This window comes from Oryctolagus cuniculus, chromosome 3 (genome assembly GCF_964237555.1).
Source record: "Oryctolagus cuniculus chromosome 3, mOryCun1.1, whole genome shotgun sequence".
NCBI lineage: Eukaryota > Metazoa > Chordata > Mammalia > Lagomorpha > Leporidae > Oryctolagus > Oryctolagus cuniculus.
Window position 1 is genome coordinate 67,913,671 of NC_091434.1, and position 19,251 is coordinate 67,932,921.

General features: G+C 48.0%; 1 protein-coding gene across 6 annotated transcripts in view; it reads right to left on the reverse strand.

Annotated features, from left to right (window-relative positions):
• The window catches only part of MAP3K20 (mitogen-activated protein kinase kinase kinase 20), a 174,857-nt gene that overhangs the window by 45,790 nt on the left and 109,816 nt on the right, over positions 1-19,251 (reverse strand). For all 6 annotated transcript variants that reach the window (XM_008258756.4, XM_008258754.4, XM_051849412.2 and 3 more), the window contains exons 9-11: positions 17,573-17,647; positions 10,456-10,562; positions 2,818-2,953 (exon numbers count right to left, since the gene is read on the reverse strand). In XM_008258756.4, coding sequence (XP_008256978.1) covers positions 2,818-2,953; positions 10,456-10,562; positions 17,573-17,647 — 318 coding nt within the window. The remainder of the gene's footprint in view (positions 1-2,817; positions 2,954-10,455; positions 10,563-17,572; positions 17,648-19,251) is intronic.

Here is a 19,251-nt window from a genome sequence, read left to right on the forward strand (position 1 = left end):
TATCTCAGAATTCTCCTTCTCGCCGTGGTAACAGACATTTTCTACCTTACGTCACTATTTTGAGTGGCAAACCCGTTCCCGTAAATGTCTGGGGAAACTCATTTCAGGGATAACCCTGGCATGGAAACGGGGCAGGGAAGCATTGCTGCTACTTCCTTGCATTTTAAATCGGGCGAATTTCAGATGAACCTTGTTCAGCTGGCGTCACCGTGGATGTCATCCCCTCCTGGTGGGAAGGCGCCTGACAGCACCCATTTCCTAATTTTTAAATCCAAGTTGCAGCTGAGTTTAAGAAAAATAAATGGCTCCTTCTATTAGAAAAAGACCTCTGGAGTCGTCAGTTCAGTAATAACTTCGTGTGAGTCAGCTCAAAAGCACCGGGCACACGGAAGACAAATACTGCTTTAGATCCTTAACCACGGGAAGCAGCATATTATTTCCTTTGCGATTAAACTTTCCAGATCTCCAATTTGTTCTCAATTGTTAAGATTCTCTCTAGAATTCTTTGTTGCTTATTTTATTACTTCAAGAGTCTTTCCTTGCATTCTGTTGGATTCTGACGATCTCAACAAATGTCTTTCAAGTAAGATTTTATTCTTAAAAGAAAAATTTTTACAGCAAGCTACAGCCATAATTAAAAATAAACACGATCCACCTTTCTGCATTGAGAATTCACCTTCCCAAACTTCTTTTAACTACTCGTTTCAGTTTTAGGAAAGAAAACAGTGCTCCTGAAATGCGCTTGATACGATTTTCTGTGAAGCTACACAGACGTTACGCTTTTCTAATTAAGGTGAGGCTGCCTACGGAAAACCTAAATCTCCAGCCACTTCCTTTTTGAAAGGTTTATTTTCTCTCTCTCTCAGAAGCCTCATTTAGAGCCACCTAGAAGCTGATGTGAGGATAAAAGAAAACGCCTCCCTAGAAAATACCTGAGCACATCCTGCCTGCCTTCAGAAACGCCAGCTCTAAGCGGAGGAGACATTCAAAGCATGCCCTGGGAAGGAGGCAGCCTTAGCCGCCTAAGCGGGGTGGGGGGAAGGCGGGAGCCCTGGCGGAGAGGAGACGGCGCCTGGCGCTGCCCACTGTCGGACGGACGGCAGCCTCGGGCGGCTCCTGGACAGGAGTGAGCGAGTGAGCACGCAGCGTGTTATCTACCGCAGCACTGTGCCGCGGGGAGCGGGGCGGCCCACCATTTCTCAGCCAAACTGAAGCCAGTAAGCCAGGGGTTCCCAAGCGGCCGCTCCCGGGCATTTCAGGGCTTTCCTTACAACAGGACCCCGAGGAAGAGTCAAGCCATGCAGTGCCGCAGAGCTTCAGACGGCAGTGCGTCTCCCAGACGGAACAAGAGAGCCTCTCGGACGTCAGAGGGCGCCTGGCCCTCCGCAGCCCGCGAGAGCGGTGCTCCTGCGTGGGTGCCCGGGGCCGTGCCTTCCCACTCTCCTGCCCCAAGCAGTGCACTCAGAACAGGAAATGGCCCTCGGCCAACGAGGCTAAATGCAGGGAACTTATGGAATGGGATGCTTCTTAGATGTCCCATGACGGTCTAATGCACAGCAACTCAATTGTTGTTTTGGGATTCCCTGGATAACCAAAGTCATTTTTCAAAAGTTAAATTAGGCCATGAATATTTAACTTCATTGTATTTCCCCTTCTGTGGACGTCCAACTGCTTCTCCACACCAGGAAAGGAGACTGCCCACTTGATGCTTTAGACGTGGGAAGACACCTAACACTCGGGCATTTGCAACTTAACGGCCATTAAGGATTTTAAGATAGGAAACTTTTTGAAGATCACAAAATAAAGCACATTTAAGTGGTTTTTGGTATAATTGCCATCAAAAAATGAATTGAAAATGTATAAGAAGCTTACTTTTATTTTAACATTACTTGTTAAGCGGGCAAATAACGCCCACTAAAAGGCCTAGGAAAATAAATGTTAGATTTATACTTAATTCCTGGAAATAGAGTCCAGAGGATTGTTGGACTTTATTTTTAGATCGTTGATATTTGGTTAGACTGTAATACATCAGCAGGTGGGCTACAAAGGGGTACATAATGGAATCGTTAAAAAAAGAATTTTTACTTTGCTCCAAATACCAGGCTTAGGGGGATAAACAAGCCTCTTCCCAGGGCGAGGCACAGTGGAGCTGGTCCTTATAGAGGCCTCGCCAGCCACGTGGGTCAGAGCCCTGGAGCTGTCACTGAGGGGTCACATTGGGACAGCTCCTTGTTAAAAAGGCAAGCATGTGCAAGTGCAGGGGGGCCGCCCTGCTATGCCATCCACTGATGGCTGCCAGCCCCCCAGGAGGGCACACGCTAGGGATCAGCTGCCCTGCTGTGCCGTCCACTGATGGCTGCAGGTCCCCCAAGAGGGCACACGCTAGGGATCGGCTGCCCTGCTGTGCTGTCCACTGATGGCTGCCGGCCCCCCAGGAGGGCACACACTAGGGATCAGCTGCCCTGCTGTGCAGTCCACTGATGGCTGCCGGCCCCCCAGGAGGGCACACGCTAGGGATCGGCTGCCCTGCTGTGCAGTCCACTGATGGCTGCAGGCCCCCCAGGAGGCACACGCTAGGGATTGGCTGCCCTGCTGTGCAGTCCACTGATGGCTGCAGGCCCCCCAGGAGGCACACGCTAGGGATTGGCCAAACTTAATTTTTGTGATTCTACTAGACTGAAAGGAGACCCACTCTTAAAGACGAGCCAGACAAGGGCTGAGGCTCTTCCCTCTCTTGCCGGCAGCTGGTTCATGTGTGAACGCGGGCACTCGGGCACACGGGCTAGAAGCGAAAGGGGAGAAGGGGAGGCCACTCACCGGGGTGTTGGACTGCTCCGTCAGCTTCTGCTCCCACATCTTCAAACGTCTCTCTCGTTCTTTAAGTTCCTGCTCCTTAAAGCTGAGGTCGCGCTCGAGTTTCTTTAGCCTCTCCAGGGTGGCCTCAATTTCGCACCTGCACAGGGACAACAGGATGAGGTCTCAACTTTAACAAAGACACAGGGAACACCTTATGGTTCCTTGGAACACACATCAAAGCCAAAGACTAATTGTGTTTCCCGGTCAGCAGGACACCACCGCACAAGGACTCTATCCTATCCTTACAAATCAACAGGTCGTTGGGAAAATTAAGCTCCAAAGGCGGCAACAAAGCATGGATGAGCCACCGGGGCGTGGCACAAGCCATGGAACCGGGGTCCTGGTTTAGCCATTTAACAGATGTCTACATTCAGCTGGTTCTTTACATCTACAAAGCTGCTGTGTGCCATCTCATCTCTGCCCCACGACAATTCCAAGAAACAGGAATTAATCTCGTATGATAGGAAGTTGACAGCCAGACTTGGTGATCAATAGCACATCATTAGTAAGAGGCTGAGACGCACTGGCAATCTATTTCTTAACCTGACTCAGTTTCCTTGGCCAAAGGGAGTGATGGTTCCATGATGTGTGGGCTCCCTTAACTTGCCTGACTCTAAGAATTACCTGAGCAGCTTGTTTTAGAAAACTCCAAACCAAAAACCCAACAAAACACTAATTTCGAGGGCCCTTCCTTGGCACTCCCGATTTGGCAGGGCTGCTGTTCAATTACTGAGTAAAACTTCATGAAGGAGGTGAAGTCTCTACTGGGCTTTGAAAAGTGCTGGCATCCCATATGGGCGCCAGTTCGAGTACTGGCTGCTCCACTTCCGATCCAGCTCTCTGCTATGGCCTGGGAAAACAGTGGAAGACGGCCCAAGTCCTTGGGTGCCTGCACCCACATGGCAGATCAGGAAGAGGCTCCTGGCTTTAGATCGGTGCAGCTCTAGCCATTGTGGCTGGTTGGGGAGTTGTCTCTCTCTCTCTGCCTCTCCTTCTCTCTCTCTGTGTAACTCTGATTTTCAAATAAATAAATAAATCTTTTTAAAAAAAGCAACATTAGGGTACTTTTGCAATAACGCATGAGCATCTTCAGAGGGTGACTTGGGGGCCGGTCGGGCGTGGTCTGTGGGGAAGTGGCAGCAGCCTGCGCTGTCACCGAGGGGGTGCTTCTGCCAAGCCAGTGCTGACACCCTGCCTGCGGCACTAAGCTCACTGATGTTCTGTCTGATCCGGGTAAATGGCCAACACGTTCTGTTTCACTTGTGTGGGCCCCACGGGACTTTAAGCCCTTCTGGAAAACAGATCAGCAGTTAATGGACAGGGAAGCCAGTGGCCCAGGCACCCACGCTCACAGCGAGACCATGCCTCTTCAGCCTGCGCTTCCCCACGCTGTGCCCCCACACCCCAGGGCCTCAAAGGGTGTGCACTGCGGGAGGCCACCTGCCCTGAGAGAGAAATCAGAGCTGGGGACAATGCGTAAACAGCCGTGCCCCTGCTTCTTTTGGTGCATTGTTTTGCATGGAATATTTTAGTTGGTGAATTTACATAACTTCCCTGTTCTAAAAATATACTTAAATGTCTTAGTGGATGCACACTAGAATTTTCTCTTCAACCAACCAACATAAGTTTCAACTAGTATCAATTTTCCATACACTAAAAACAGGCACTGAACTGTAATTATCTTCTTTCATTAGAAACTTACTTTGAAACAAAGGTCAGTTGATAAATACAGCGATACAGTTTATAGATTACATGACAGGAGCATATGTACAGTGAGTGTCATATGGTACACGATTTGTGTTAATATCCATTGCTTCGAGTCCTGCTTTTTGTTTTCTACAGAGCATGTCGTGGTAAGAGCACTTTGATCACTGAGGAAAAACACAACCAACAAGGTGTTTAACCAGGATGCACAGCTCTGAATGCTCCGTCACAACACACAGGGCTCACTCTGCAGACCGCAGGGCCACAGTCACAGGGTTAACGAAAACTGAAAATACGGCCAACAGAAAGACACGCTGTCAGGGCTGGTAAAGCCCTGCAACGCCTGCAACGCCTGCATAGCATATAGGTGCCGGTTTGAGTCCCGGCTGCCCTACTTCTGATCCAGATCCCTGCTCATGCCCTGGGAAAAGCAGCAGATTTCCAAATGCTTTGGCCCCTGTCGCCCATGTGGGAGACCCCAGTGAAGCTCTTGGCTCCTGGCTTTGGTCTGGCCCAGCCCTGGCCATTGCAGCCACCTGGGGAGTGAACCAGTGAGTGGAAGATCTCCCCCCCTTCTCCCTCTCCCTCCTCCTCTCTCCCTTCTCTCCCTTCCCCTCTCTCCCTCTCTCCCTCTGTCTCTGTAACTCTGACTTTCAGTAAATAAATAAATGACACTTTCTGTTCTTCATACTCATTGCTGTTACTGCTACTAAGTCAACAGGAAGAGAAACAAGCTGAAAATCTGATGCGCCAGAAAATGTCTGGCATGAGATTTCTTTCCCTTCATTTCCCAGAAAAGAACATAAAGTGTAATTTTATAAACTTATTTATTTGAAAGGCAGATCCACACATAGGGAGAGGGTTGGAGAGAGAGAGAGAGAGACAGAGACAGAGAGGGAGAGAGAGAGGTCTTCCATCTGCTGGTTCACTCCCCATAAGGGCCTACAACACCTAGGGCAGGGCCAGGCTGAAGCCAGGAGCCAGGAACTCAAGCCAGGTCCCCTGGGTTAGTACGAAGGACCAAATACTTGAGCCATTACCTGCTGTGTCCCAGGGTGTTGCATTAGCAGGAAGCTGGAAGTGGAAGCAGAGCTAGGACTGGAAGCCAGGCGCTCCAGATGTGGAATGCAGGAGTCCCAAGCTGCACCTCAATCACTGTGCCAAGTACCTGCTGCTTACACAGTTTTCAATCATCTAGTTTTGAAGGTAACTTTCAGAAGAATTACTTAACTTTCTTAACACAGACGTTCTGGGAGCAGACATTTAACCTAGGGGTTAAGCTGCACGGGTTTCATATTCGAGCACCCAGGTTCAGTTCCCGGCTCTGGCTCCTGACTGGAGCTTCCTGATACTGCACACCTGGTAGGAGCAGTTATGGTTCAGGTAACTGGGTCCCTGCCACCCCTGTGGGAGACCTGGACTTGATTCCTAGCTCCTGCAAGGCCCAGTCTTGGCTGCTGTGGCCATCTGAGAAATGAACTAGCAGGTGGGGGCTCTCTGTGTGTCTCCCTGCCTCGCAAATAAATAAATAAATAAAAACATCAACAATAAAACCCCACCAGATGCTCCATCTGGGCTATGTACAGAAGCTCTACCAGGCAACCAGCATTCCCCAGAAACTTCACAGCATGACTGGAGTTGACTGCACAGGGTCTCTGACTTGGACTCTCGTTACATGGTTCCAGACATGAGACAACAGTCAGGGAGAGAAGGCAGGTGGTCTGAATGTGCCACCTGTGGAAATAGCCAGATGATCTGATAGAAACACAGAATTCTTTTTGGTACTCGGCACCGTGAGTAAGACAGTGTTTTGACCGTAATGATAGCCTGAAGCAGCCACGCCCCGGGAAGTTTCTCTTAGCTCTGAGAGTATCTAGTCAATCGAACACCTCCTGCTTCTGCGAGGGCATGACAATGACCACGTGTCCCCCCGCAGCACACATGGCATGTGTGCCACAGCAGGCCTGGCACTGGCATCAATTTTACATACGCCACTTGGGTACCATCTCAATACTGTGGGACGATCTTGGGCAAGATACTCAACCTGCCTGATGTAAGTTAGGGTTGCTATGTGGATTAGCAAAAGAAAATCCAAAAGAAGTACAAGTGTCTGGTAAGACCCCAATAAATGAAAACCATGGCTTTTTAAAAAATCATTATTACAATTAATATTATTATCATCCATGTTTTTTAACCAATATCCAAGTTCAGTTAAAACAGATCTGCTTCTGGGGCTGGCGCTGTAGTGTAGCGGGTTAACGCCCTGGCCTGAAGTGCCAGCATCCCATAAGGGCACCGGTTCTAGTCCTGGCTGCTCCTCTTCTGATCCAGCTCTCTGCTGTGGCCTGGGAAAGCAGTAGAAGATGGCCCAAGTCCTTGGGCCCCTGCACCCACGTGGGAGACCTGGAGGAAGTTCCTGGCTCCTGGCTTTGGATCGGCACAGCTCCGGCCATTGCAGCCATCTGGGGAGTGAACCATCAGATGGAATACCTCCCTCTCCCTCTCTCTTTCTCTCTCTGCCTCTCCTTCTCTCTGTGTGTAACTCTTTCAAACAAATAAATAAATCTTAAAAAAAAAAAAAAAAAAAAAAAAAAAAAAACAGATCTGCTTCTTCTCAAACTGTGGTCCACTGGCTCATACAGACATCAGAGGGGCAGGCACTTGGTACAGTGGTTAAGGTGCCATGTGGGATGCCCACATCTTATCCTGGACTGCCTGGGTTCGAGCCCCAGGTGTGCTGATGATCCACCTTCTTGCTAATATGCACTCTGGGAGGCAGATGATGGCTCTAGTACTCGGATCCCTGACACCCAAGTGGGAGATCCAGACTGAGTTCTGGGATCCTGGCTTCAACCTGGCCCAGTCCTCACAGTTGCAAGCATTTGGGGAGTAAACCAGATGAAAAATCTGTCTCTCTCTAATAAAATTAAAATTTTATAATAAAATGAAATTTTAAAAAGAAATCAGAATTCCTATAAAATAGATGAGGAATAAATTTGTGAGAGAATTAAAAGATGTTTGCTTTGGCACAAAAATGTTGAAATCCTTCCTTACAGAGTCCTCAGAAAGTTTAGCATGTATTATGAAAAAAAAAAAAAAATTCATGGATTTCTTTGCACCAAAATAAGCCTATCTTTTTTTTAAAAAAATTTGAGAGGCAGAGAGCCAAAACTTCCACCTGCTGGCTCACTCCCCAAATGTCTGCTGGGCCATGGTCAAAGCTGGCAGCAAGGTGTTCTGCACGGTGGCAGGTACCCAACAACTTGAGCATCGCTAGGTCTGCATTTTCATGTCCTTTAGTGTTTTAGTAAAAGGCTACTTTATTTTTCATTTTTAAAGATTTATTTATTTGAAAGGCAGAGGGCAGAGAGATCTTCTATCCATTGGTTCACTTCCCAAATCCCTATAACACCAGGGTTTGGCCAGGCCCAAGCCAGGAGCCAGGAATTCCAACTGCATCTCCCACAGGGTGGCAGGGACCCAAGTACCTGAACCATCATCTGCTGCCTCCCAGGTGCGTATTTCAGGAAGCTGAATTGGAAGCATGGAGTGGCTAGGACTCCAACCAGGCTCTCCAATATGGGATGGGTCTCAAGCAGTAGCTAACCCCACTCAGCCACAATCCACACCTCTAAAATGTTATTTTAAATAAAAAAACTCTTTGTCTGTGACAGAGGTTTTCAGTGTTGCTCTGGGGACCCATGAGACCTTCCAGAAGATTCTTGGAGTTACGCTGTTTTCAGAATATCACTAGACAGGGGTCGCCTGTTCCGCTCTCATCCTCTAAAAGCGTTCGGTCTCCCACAGGTTCCCTGCGTGCGCAAGTGACGCAGACTGAATGCAAAAGCGTGCTGTGTCACTGTGTGTAGTTTCAATGAATCAACACATATTTAAGTTTTTTCTCGATTCTCATCGTGAATGTGGTAAACACTGGCAGATGCAGGTCATGATAACAAAGGTTCTTTGGAGTCCACTGTAATTCTAAGAACGTAAAAGAGTCCTGAGACCAAAACCTATGGGAATGGTCGTACGTGGGGAAGAGCTGTGACAGCAGCTGTCATCTGTCTTGGACCCGATTTCTGAGGGCACTGTTTTTGGCCATATGTAGGCTTTAAGATTTTCACGTGGAGAGCAAGCGACTTTCCTCCTGACTGATGCTCTGTTGCCATACTTTTAAAGACTCCCTGTCGCAAGGGTATTAATATCCCACTGACCCTTGGGATAACAGATCGAATGGCACTTCCTTGGGGAAGGCTTTCACAGCAGCCTCGGCCCAGATCAGATGGTGTGGGCCTGTGCTCTCAGGCGTCCGGCGCTTCTCAGCTGCGACGCCTGTCCAGTAGCTATGTGTGGGTTTCCATTTAGCAGTTTGGCAACTGGACACGCTGTGACAAGCATCCTGTGCTCATGGCTCCGGCCCGGCACCTGGGCGGCACCAGCAGAAGCACAATGGATGCTGAACAAACAAATACAACCTGGGTGCTTGTCATGGCAGACAAATGGCCCTACAGGGTTATGTGCTGCTGTATAACACCATCCTTTCATATCATTACCAACAAGGCATTCTCTTCCTCTGTCCTCGTACGTATTGACCAAGCAACAGCTGTGTTTCCAGCATGTTCTAGGAGCTGCAGGGACAGTGGTGAGTGCAAGCAACAGGGGGACATAGTTCAACAACTACCCACAGAGGGCAAGGGCGGGGCTGAGGAGGAGACACGCTCTCGGAGTGCGGAAGGCAGGACTTGGCCTGTTGTGTTATCTCAGCTACCGGAGCCTCAGGGGTGGTGTGCAGCTGCACAGGGGTGGGCTTTAAAGAGGGGAAACTGTATCTGCAAAGCCCCCCTGCAGAGGGAGGGCAAGCGTGGAATAGGACCATGATCTTAAGCTAAGGCCATTGGGGCCAAAACCCAGATGGCCTCATTCAGTCTCCAAAGTCCTGTTAAGTATCTTTCCCTTCATCTTACGAGTGATTGGAACCCATACGAGGGTTCTGATGGGAAGTGATCCGATTACACAGTCACTGATCTCTTACTGCAGGAAACAAATGTTTTGCTTTTTTAATTATTTCAGCCTAAAAATTGTCTCTTAGGACTAGACTTGACTTCACGGTGTTACTTTTGTAGCCCTAAGTAATAATTCACTTAACTCACTCGCCCTAGGGAGATCTTTCAAAGGAATAAGCATACATAGTGTGACTGTAAAATACCAAACAGGAAGCCCAAGGAGACTTGGGACAACAGGAGTCCACAACCTGGTGGTTTTCAACCTGCATGCAGTGTTCAGCCAGCATCAGCAGATGGCGTAAGGCCTCACATTACTGCCTCGGAGCAGAGTTGAGGTTACTCCCACCTCTGCTGAGTCAGGGCAGCAGTGGTGTCAGCTCCCAAACATGCTATTTATACGTGCATCATGTGAGCTGGCTCGGACGGGCTAGCCTGGGCTTACTTTTTCCACTCATACAAGACGGTTCTCTCGTTCCGAAGTTTGTTCTGCACTTCACAACATTTGATAGGATTTATAAGGGCCCAAGTTTTCTTTTACAAGTGTTTTTACAGTGCCCTTGCCCTCTCCAGCAGCAGATCTGGCGCCCGCGCATTTCAAGGCCTGCACAGTTTTCCTCTCTTACTTTACTGGACACAGGCCAGAGCGGGGATGGGGACGGGGACGGGCTGCTCACCAGCGTTTGTCTCAGAAGCCAGGATTTCAGTATTCTTTCCAAACACTGAGGGATGCAGTCAGACAACGCAGACTCTCCCTCTTGCTTCCGTGTGAGAGGGAGGGCTCACCAGGTCTCCTCTCCAAAGGTCTAAAACATTGTTTTCCCTAAGCCACGCGCAGCCAGCAGGACTGTCAGCCAGGGCTCTGTGGCCGGGCTGCAGCGCCAGGACCACCCACCTCCACTCTGCCTTGTTGTGCAGGAACGAGTTGCACTGGTCAGGAAGGCTCGTGTCATTGCGCATGGACTCCAGGATGGCAATGATCTGCTTGAACGACGGCCGTTTCTGCAAAAGGGGAGAGAGTCACATACTGGGCCTTAAGCAGGAGAGCTTTAGAGAAGACACAGGCACCCACAGGCACGGTCATACCCAGCTCAGCCCACCGGGCGGGCGAAAGGAAACGTGACACAACGTTATTTACAGCAGATTCCATATTTTGGATTACTTATGCTGAAGAACATATGCACCCTGGGAGGCAGCAGGTGACGGCTCAAGTACTTGGGTTCCAGCCACCCACGTGCGAGACCTGATTGAATTCCAGTCTCTTGGCTTGGACCTGGCTTAGCTGAGGCTGTTGCAGGCATCTGGGGAGTGAACCAGCAGATGGAAGAGCTCTGTGTGTCTGTCTCTTTATCTCCATTTATCTGCCTTTCAAATAAAATGGAAATAAATAAAAATTTAAAAGGAGAAGGAATAGATTCTGATGTTGTTTTTCTATCCATGTGGCCTAAGCTTGGGATAATTAGTGTTTTTCTCCAGGTAGAAGTTCTCTTTGGGTATGATTAAGGGCTCCTCAAAGGAAAAAAATTAGTCCTTAAAAACATCTATGTGATAAAACTGGTAAAAAGTTAATGGGAGTCTGAGTATCTTGGTGTTCTTGGTGTTTGCTGTACAATTCTTTTTTTTTTTTTTTAAAGATTTATTTATTTATTTGAAAGGTAGAGTTACAGAGAGGCAGAGGCAAAGAGAAGGAAGTCTTCCATCCGCTGTTTCACTCCCCAGATGGCCACAACAGCCGGATCTGGGCCAGTCCGAAGCCAGGAGCCAGGAGCTTCTTCCGGGTCTCCCACGTGGGTGCAGGGGCCCAAGGGCTTGGGCCGTCCTCTACTGCCTTCCCAGGCCACAGCAGAGAGCTGAGCAGGAAGTGGAGCAGCCGGGCCTCGAACCAGCGCCCATATGGGATGCCGGTACTACAGGCAGCAGCTTTACTTGCTGCACCACAGCGTCGGCCCCTGCTGTACAATTCTTTAAATTTTTGTATGTTTTATAAAAAATGTTGGCAGGGGACTGGCGCTCTGGCACAGTGGGTAAGGCTGCTGCCTGCAGTGCCAGCATCCCATATGGGCGCCAAGACCTGGCTGCTCTACTTCCAATCCAGTTCTCTGCTATGGCCTGGGAAAGCAGCAGAAGATGGCCCACGTCCTTGGGCTCCTGTACTCACATGGGAGACCTGGAGGAAGCTCCTGGCTCCTGGCTTTGGATCGGCACAGCTCCGGCCACTGCAGCCAACTGGGGAGTGAACTAGTGGATGGAAGACCTCTCTCTCTCCGCCTCTCCTTCTCTCTCTGTGCAACTCTTTCTCTTTCTTTTTTTAAAGATTTATTTATTTACTTGAAAGAGTTACACACAGAGAGAAGGAGAGGCAGAGAGAGAGAGAGAAAGAGAAAGAGAGAGGTCTTTCATCCTCTGGTTCACTCCCCAGATGGCAGCAACAGCTGGAGCTGCGCCAATCTGAAGCCAGGAGCCGGGAGCACTTGGGCCATTGTCCACTGCTTTCCCAGGCCATAGCAGAGAGCTGGATTGGAAGTGGAGCAGCCGGGACTCAAACTGGTGCCCACATGGGATGCTGGCACTGCAGGCAGTGGGCTCTTCCTGATACACCACAGCGCTGGCCCCAACACTTTCAAATAAATAAATAAATAAATCTTAAAAAAAAATGTTGGCAGAAAAAATCTAATTCCAAATTGATGACTTCTGGAATAAAATTTCCCAATTTCAGCTGGTTAGGAAAAAGATCCTCCAATTTTAAAGTCACTGCTCTCAATGTTTATCCCACATTAGGATGAGCCTCCGTGCGGGACACCGGGAGACGCTGCTCAGCAGGGCGGGAGGCAGTGGGAAGTACATTTCTTCAGCTCACACTAGCTATCCTCGTCTCTCTCCTTAGACTCCAGCCAAGGTTGAGACAAAAGGTTAAAACAAAAACGGAGGAAGAGAATAAAAGGATGATGCACAGTCTCTCTTCACATGCCTTGTAATTATACCATTTCTGAACAAATTACAGTTGCAGCAATTAAACATGCATTTTAATTTGGGCGCACAAAAACAAGAAAGAACAATGTTGAGGTAGCTTGCTCTCAGGACCGAGAGCCTCCTGTATTAGTAAGAAAAGCAATTTTCCCATTTCTCAGAAATACACAACTGAGCTATGGAGTTAGGCCACTATTTTTCTCTTTTTAAGAGCACATGCTTGTGTGTGTGTGTGTGTGTGTGTGTGTCTGTGTTTTAAAGAGACGGCATAAGTACCTAAATGCTACTGGCATATATTCAGCTTTTTAGTAAGTTAAGAGAAAACTGCCTTAAGCAGGAAACTTGAAAAATATCCTGTCTCCTTTAACTCTATTTCCATCTTAATTTCTACCACCATGTGTCAGGTTTTAAAAGAAAAAAAAATTTTTTTTTTGCACAGGAACTAATTACATAATAAAGGATTTTTCATTTTGTAAGGAAAAGCAGGAGAAACTCAAGGATTTTTACAGAATAATATTCATAATCATTCTTGAAATACAGTGAAACCTTCATAATTGAACGAGAACCCCTAGAAAGACTGTAATTTTATAGCTGGAGTCTGCCCTTAGACAAAGTGACCGGTGTGAATGTTTCAGAACAACAGCACTGTGGGCTCTCGTGCGTGCTGGCTGCAGAGGGCCGTGCATCGGCACCTCGGGCTGCTGCTCTACAGGCACTCAGCTTTCTCTCACATGATACCTGGGCCCTGCTTACTGAAAACAAAAATCACAAGGACCATTTCCACATGTACTATATCTACATACACTATTTCTCCATTTGTTACCTTCACTTTATAGACTTAGAGAGACTTCCAGAAAAGAGGGAGCTGGTCAGCCCCACCCAGGGAGCAGGTCATAGACAGAGTCTGTGCTCCCACACTCGGCGTCTCCCAAGGGAAGACACACACCTTCCTTCCTAGGAAGTGAGCACATGGGCTGAACTATTACTATTTCTTTACTGAGGCGTGTCATTTCAGGGCTTGAACCAACATTCACCTTTCCTTTTTCTTTCTCTTTGACAGAATGGTCTGGGCGCCCAGTGTAAGCCACTGGGATGACCCATTGCCCTCCTCCAACTTTGGCGTGCACCCATCCCCCCTCCTCACTGCAAGAGAACACCCGTTCCGTGGGTGGCCTGAATAGTACAACCTGGGTGCTAACACCCTAAAGCTTGAGGACTGACAAAAAACCGAGCACACCCATCAGCTACTGCTCTACGTATGTGCACAGGACTGGCACCCACCTCTGGCAGAACAGCCTCGTATTTCCAGGCAGAGAACTGACCTGGGCCTCTCAGGACATGACCTGCCATCTGGCTGATTCACACAGCAACAAACTGGGCAGCTACTTGATAAACTGACGTAAGATGTGTTAGGGACACAAACACCAATAAGAGGTAGCTCCAGTCCCCTGTAGAGCTAGCAATGCATTTAGCAAGAGCTATCTTAACAGAACAAGGTAAGGCAGGAACTGAGACTACCGTTTGGAGGAGGGAGCGGCAAGTGTGGGCTGGGATCAGAAGGGGAACCACGGCAGGTGTGATGGGGTAGGAAGACAAGGGGAAGAGAGCACTTGCTGAGAAGGGCAGCGCGGAAGCTGTGTTGAGAGGAGGTGAGCAGAGGGCAGGCTGGAAGGGCAGGCACAGGGCATGCACGGGGCAGGACGCAGTTTTAGCAGAACAAAGCGAATTCGGGAAATCCAGGAAACAAAAACCAATCTTGAACTTTGTCTGTTTCATTGCAGGAACAGAAGATGCCTTTGGCCTTAAAGAAGAGTCAGCCCACTCCATGTGAAGGACACGCAGACTCCATGGCTCTAACACTGGAGTGAGGTTTATACCACCTCACGCAGCACACACGTACATCCTCAGAACTGTAATTATGCAGTACCAAGTTCCCCACTAAGACATTCAACAACTGCTTTGCATACTGAAATGTAATTACAAGTATAGATGTAGTTGTAGCAATCTAATTCAGTGCAAATTATTTCACGCAAAATTGTCCTTTAAGCCTCAGAAAAAAAATATCAAACTTACTCTGTATATCATACTGGACATAAGACAGGTTGCAAGATTAGGGAAAGGGTAGTATGATGCTATTTTCACAGTAGAAATTGAGTGTTTTAAAGCAAGTCTGCAGACGTCTGCTTACACTTTGTACTGGATTAGTTGCAAACTGCAGGCATTTCTCTTTAATGCCTAAACATGTCAAGCTCTGCAAAATCCTACACTAAAAACAGGGTCCATACAGGGCTAGGACAGACTTTATTATATGCAACTTTATTATACAGTGCTAATAAACATAATAACGACTCTAAATAAAAATACTAACATAGCTAAAAAGCATGTATAATTCTTTAATAAAAACAGTACTAAGGGGCTGGTGTTGTGACATGGTAAGTAAAACCACCATCCGCGATGCTGGCATCCCATAAGGGCAATGGCTGCTCTACTTCTGATCCTTGAGCTCCCTGCTCAAGGCCTGGGAAAGCAGCGGAGGATGGCCCAAGTGCTTGGGCCCCTGCACCTGTGTGGGAGACCCAGCTGAAGCTCCTGGCTCCTGGCTTTGGCCTGGCCCAGCCCTGACCATCGTGGCCATTTGGGGAGCAAACCAGTGGATGGAAGACCTCTGTCTGTCTCTGTCTCTGTCTCTCTCTCTCTAACTCTGCCATTCAAGTAAATAAGTATTTTTTAAAAAAATATTAAGTAAGGGGTGAGTGTTTGGCTTAGCAAGTAAGCTGCTGGTTGGGACACCAGTGTCCCATGTTAGGGTGCCTGGCTTTGAGTCCCAGTTCTACTCCTAATTCCAGCTTCCTGCTAATGTTCACCTTGGGAGACAGCAAGTGATGACTCAGGTAGTTGGATCATTGCGGCGCACATGGGAGACTCAGGTGGAGTTAGTGGCTCTTGGCCTGGACCTGGCCTAGTCTGTTGGCCTAGGCTATTGCGGATATTTGGGAAGTGAACTACTGGATGGGAGCTCTGTCTGTTTCCCTGCCCCTCTCTGATTCTCAAATAGAATAAATACTTTAATAAATAACACTAAGTAAACACAGTACTCAACTTTCAAAAAGGTAAAGGGAATCTGACGAATAGGAGTGAAGGCAAAGATTGAGGGTGCAGGTCATCAGGGCAAAGGCCAAATGGACGCAGCCGGGGAGAACGGCAACCAACTCCTCCAGGCCACGCCAGGGCATGTGGGACGATAGGAGCATGTCCCTGCCCGTGTCCCTGCCCGTGTCCCTAGCTGCACTCAGTTCAGGACACCCCACTGGGATGCAGAAGCAGTCACTGGATGTGATGTGTCAGCAGAGCTTCTGTGTTACACTAACACAGTCCTCGTCCTCCCCGGAGGCTTCTGAGGGCTTCCCACTGAAGAGCCATGCTGTATGGCTGTATGATACTGGATGGCTGTATGATACTGGATGGCTGTATGATACTGGTTGGCTGTATGATACATGCTGTATGGCTGTATGATACTGTATGGCTGTATGATACATGCTATATGCTGTATGATACTGGATGGTATCAGCGTCCATTCCTCTTGGGTGTAAGACTAGAACTGGGATCAAATTAAGGAAGAAAGCCCATTCTGTAAGCTTCCTTTTCTGGTCTCTTATTTTTAAAAGGTCAGTTGCGATACCTTTATCTCCACGAAGAACCAGACAATTTTGAATGATAAAGTTTTGGTTCTTTTCTTGAGCGTAATTGCTCTCTTAGTCTGACACTTAATTTGTGAGAATACTTTTCATTGTTGTAGCCGTTTATTAGGGAAAATTCCACACATACCCAAAAGTGGAGAGAAAACATCGCAAACCTCCATATACCTATCACTCAGCTTCAAAAATTACCGTGGCCCATCTTGTGTAATCTGTACCATCACGCATTTCCCTTCACTTTATTTTGAAGTGAATCCAAGACTACCCTATCATTTTATCTGTAAATATTTCCGTATGTATGCAAGTCTTTTTCAAATGATCTTTGTAGGGAAAGGAAATGGGCCATTCATGCTCAAATATGATAACCACATGAAAGCTTAAGTGCTGGAATTTCTCCAACTCCACTGTGATGGCTCAGAAAGCCCAGGGAAGCTGGACAGGGAGCACACATCCAGAGCCTTGAGGAGTGCTCCCTCTGCCTGCTCCTGGGGGAGAACGGCAACACAGCGGAGCGGCTAAGAGCAGAGACTCGTGCCAGACCGCGTGGGTTCTCGTCCAGCCCCGCCATTTATGAGCCCTGTGGCCCTGGGCTCCTTACTTAACCTCTGTGTGCCTTGTTTCTCCATCTGCAAAATGAGCATAACAACAGCACCTATTTCGAAGAGCGGATCTCAGGAATAAATGAGCTAATACACACACAGTTACTGGAACGGTGCCTGCCACGTAAGTACTGTGCGCTGGTCATTTTGTAACATAGAGGTGCAAGGTTATTACTGAAGATTAAAAACAGAACAAAATTACTTTTACTGAAGCCAGAACACCAGAGAGTGCTGTAAGAGTCTGCAGTGAATCTCGGGAGACGCGAAGAACAGATGTCAATGCAAGCCTCCACGCTGTGTCTCAACACGCCCGGGAGCTGCAACATGGCTTGCTTTGCTTGCTTTGCAATGGAGTGAACTACCCCCAAGTTTAAAAGTGAATAGCCACAGGGCCAGCTCCACGGCTCACTAGGTTAATCCTCCGCCTGCAGCGCCAGCACCCCGGGTTCTGTCCCGGTTGCTCCTCTTCCAGGCCAGCTCTCTGCTGTGGCCCAGGAAGGCAGTGGAGGATGGCCCAAGTGCTTGGGCGCCTGCACCTGTGTCGGAGACCAGGAGGAAGCACCTGGCTCCTGGCTTCGGATCGGCGCAGCACTGGCCGTAGCGGCCATTTGGGGGGTGAACCAACAGAAGGAAGACCTTTCTCTCTGTCTCTCTAACTCTGCCTGTCAAAAAAAAAGGCAAACAGCCACACAAACATGTGAAATTTCATTACTGTAGGCCCCCATACCCTGCAAAATGTCACTCTACATACCTTGGCATCAGCTTCCCAACACTGGTGTAACAGTTCAGCAAAACTTCTGGGGCAACTGCTGGGAATGGTTAATCTCTATGAGAGAGAAGGAAAAACAAACACTGAAACACACGGATCTACACATGAAGTCAAGGAAATGCATGGGAGGGCTCTTTCTTCCTAAGAGGAAACTCAAGAGCATAAACAAGGTATCAACTTTATAGCTCCCAGGGATCAATACAAGATGGGATGGCATTTATATTTGGATTTGTAATACCTAGTATCTAAGGACTCTTTTCCAGTGCATAGAGAAGTCAGGTTCGGCATAAACAAATGTAGCAAGACATAGAATCATGTCTAAAAGAAGCCTCAGCAGGAGGAGGGCAAGTTGGAACTTAAGTTCTAAATCTGAAACTGCAAATCCATCCCTGTACTGTTACATGCAAACAGGCCAGGTAACTAGGGAACTGCATTAGCTTTGACAACAGGTATACAACTCTGAAAACATCTTCAGCCCAGATCACAGACATGATTCGAAAGAACTGTGCATTTTCTTGTTGGTAAAGAAGCCATTCTCAATGGATGACTTGTCATGGCCCTGTTTTGGTCAATCTCTAGTCTGTAAGGACCCGAGAGCACATGAATTACCACCTGGGGGCCAGCCCTGCTCTAACAGTAGGAGCGTTCACGTAGAGCTGTTCTGCAGGAGCAATTTTGTTTGTTTGAAGGATGAAGAGCTGGAACTGGCATTTAAAGAGAGAAGGTCAGAAGTCTAGACATCCTTCAATAAACGAAGCTCTCCATGATCAAGAATTCTTGCTCCCCATCCAATTTCAAATGCCCCAAGTGCACTCATGGAAGTAAAACAAGCAAACCATGAGGTGTGGGGTTGTCTGGGCCTACAATCGAACTCTGCCCTACAGATAAACACAAAGTGCTTCTTGAACAGTTTGAAAGTCTGCTGGACTTCCCAAGTACGCAGCCATGGAACAAATCAAAGGCGGACTGACTTTTACATTATCGATAACTTCAAGGCATCTGGAGAACGCCACCGTTAACAGTACTGCTTTTGTTACTGGAATCATCAAGATACCCAGCTCGATCAGGTTGTGTTCGCAGAAGAGCACACACCTACAACTAACTGCTCCGTCATCTCCTCTAGCGCGGTCCTGCCTGAGCTCATGTGCACTGCAAAACACGTTTCAGTCGCTTGCCCCTTGTATTGCAGTTACTGCACCGCATTGACTTGTAATGAGCGTAGGGAGGCTGTGTTCCCTCTGGATTCCCTTCAGGGGTGTGAAGGGGGGTTAACACCGTTGTTAACGGGGCGTGGTGAGCTGAGTGCTGCCGTACTAAGAGGGACTGAGAAGTGTTATTCCACAGTAGTGTCTGCTGAAGAAGTTTTGCAAATAAAAAAACCTGAGCTTAGCTGGATTTAGGGGAGGCTACATGTAAAACTACAAAAACAGTTGCCTTGGCAAGGAAACTGACGATCTATATTTGGTACAGATAAATCTTAAAACCAAAACACGAGCAAGCTCAGAAGCAAAACAACCCTCTCCAAATTAAAGGTGCATTTAACTTCCAGTCTTATGATTTCACAGAACAGAGCAAGAGGTATTAGCCTATGCTATCGTTTTACTGTAATGTGAACTGCAAGCCTTTTGATGAAGGGCAAAAGAAAAATGAGGCATTTATTT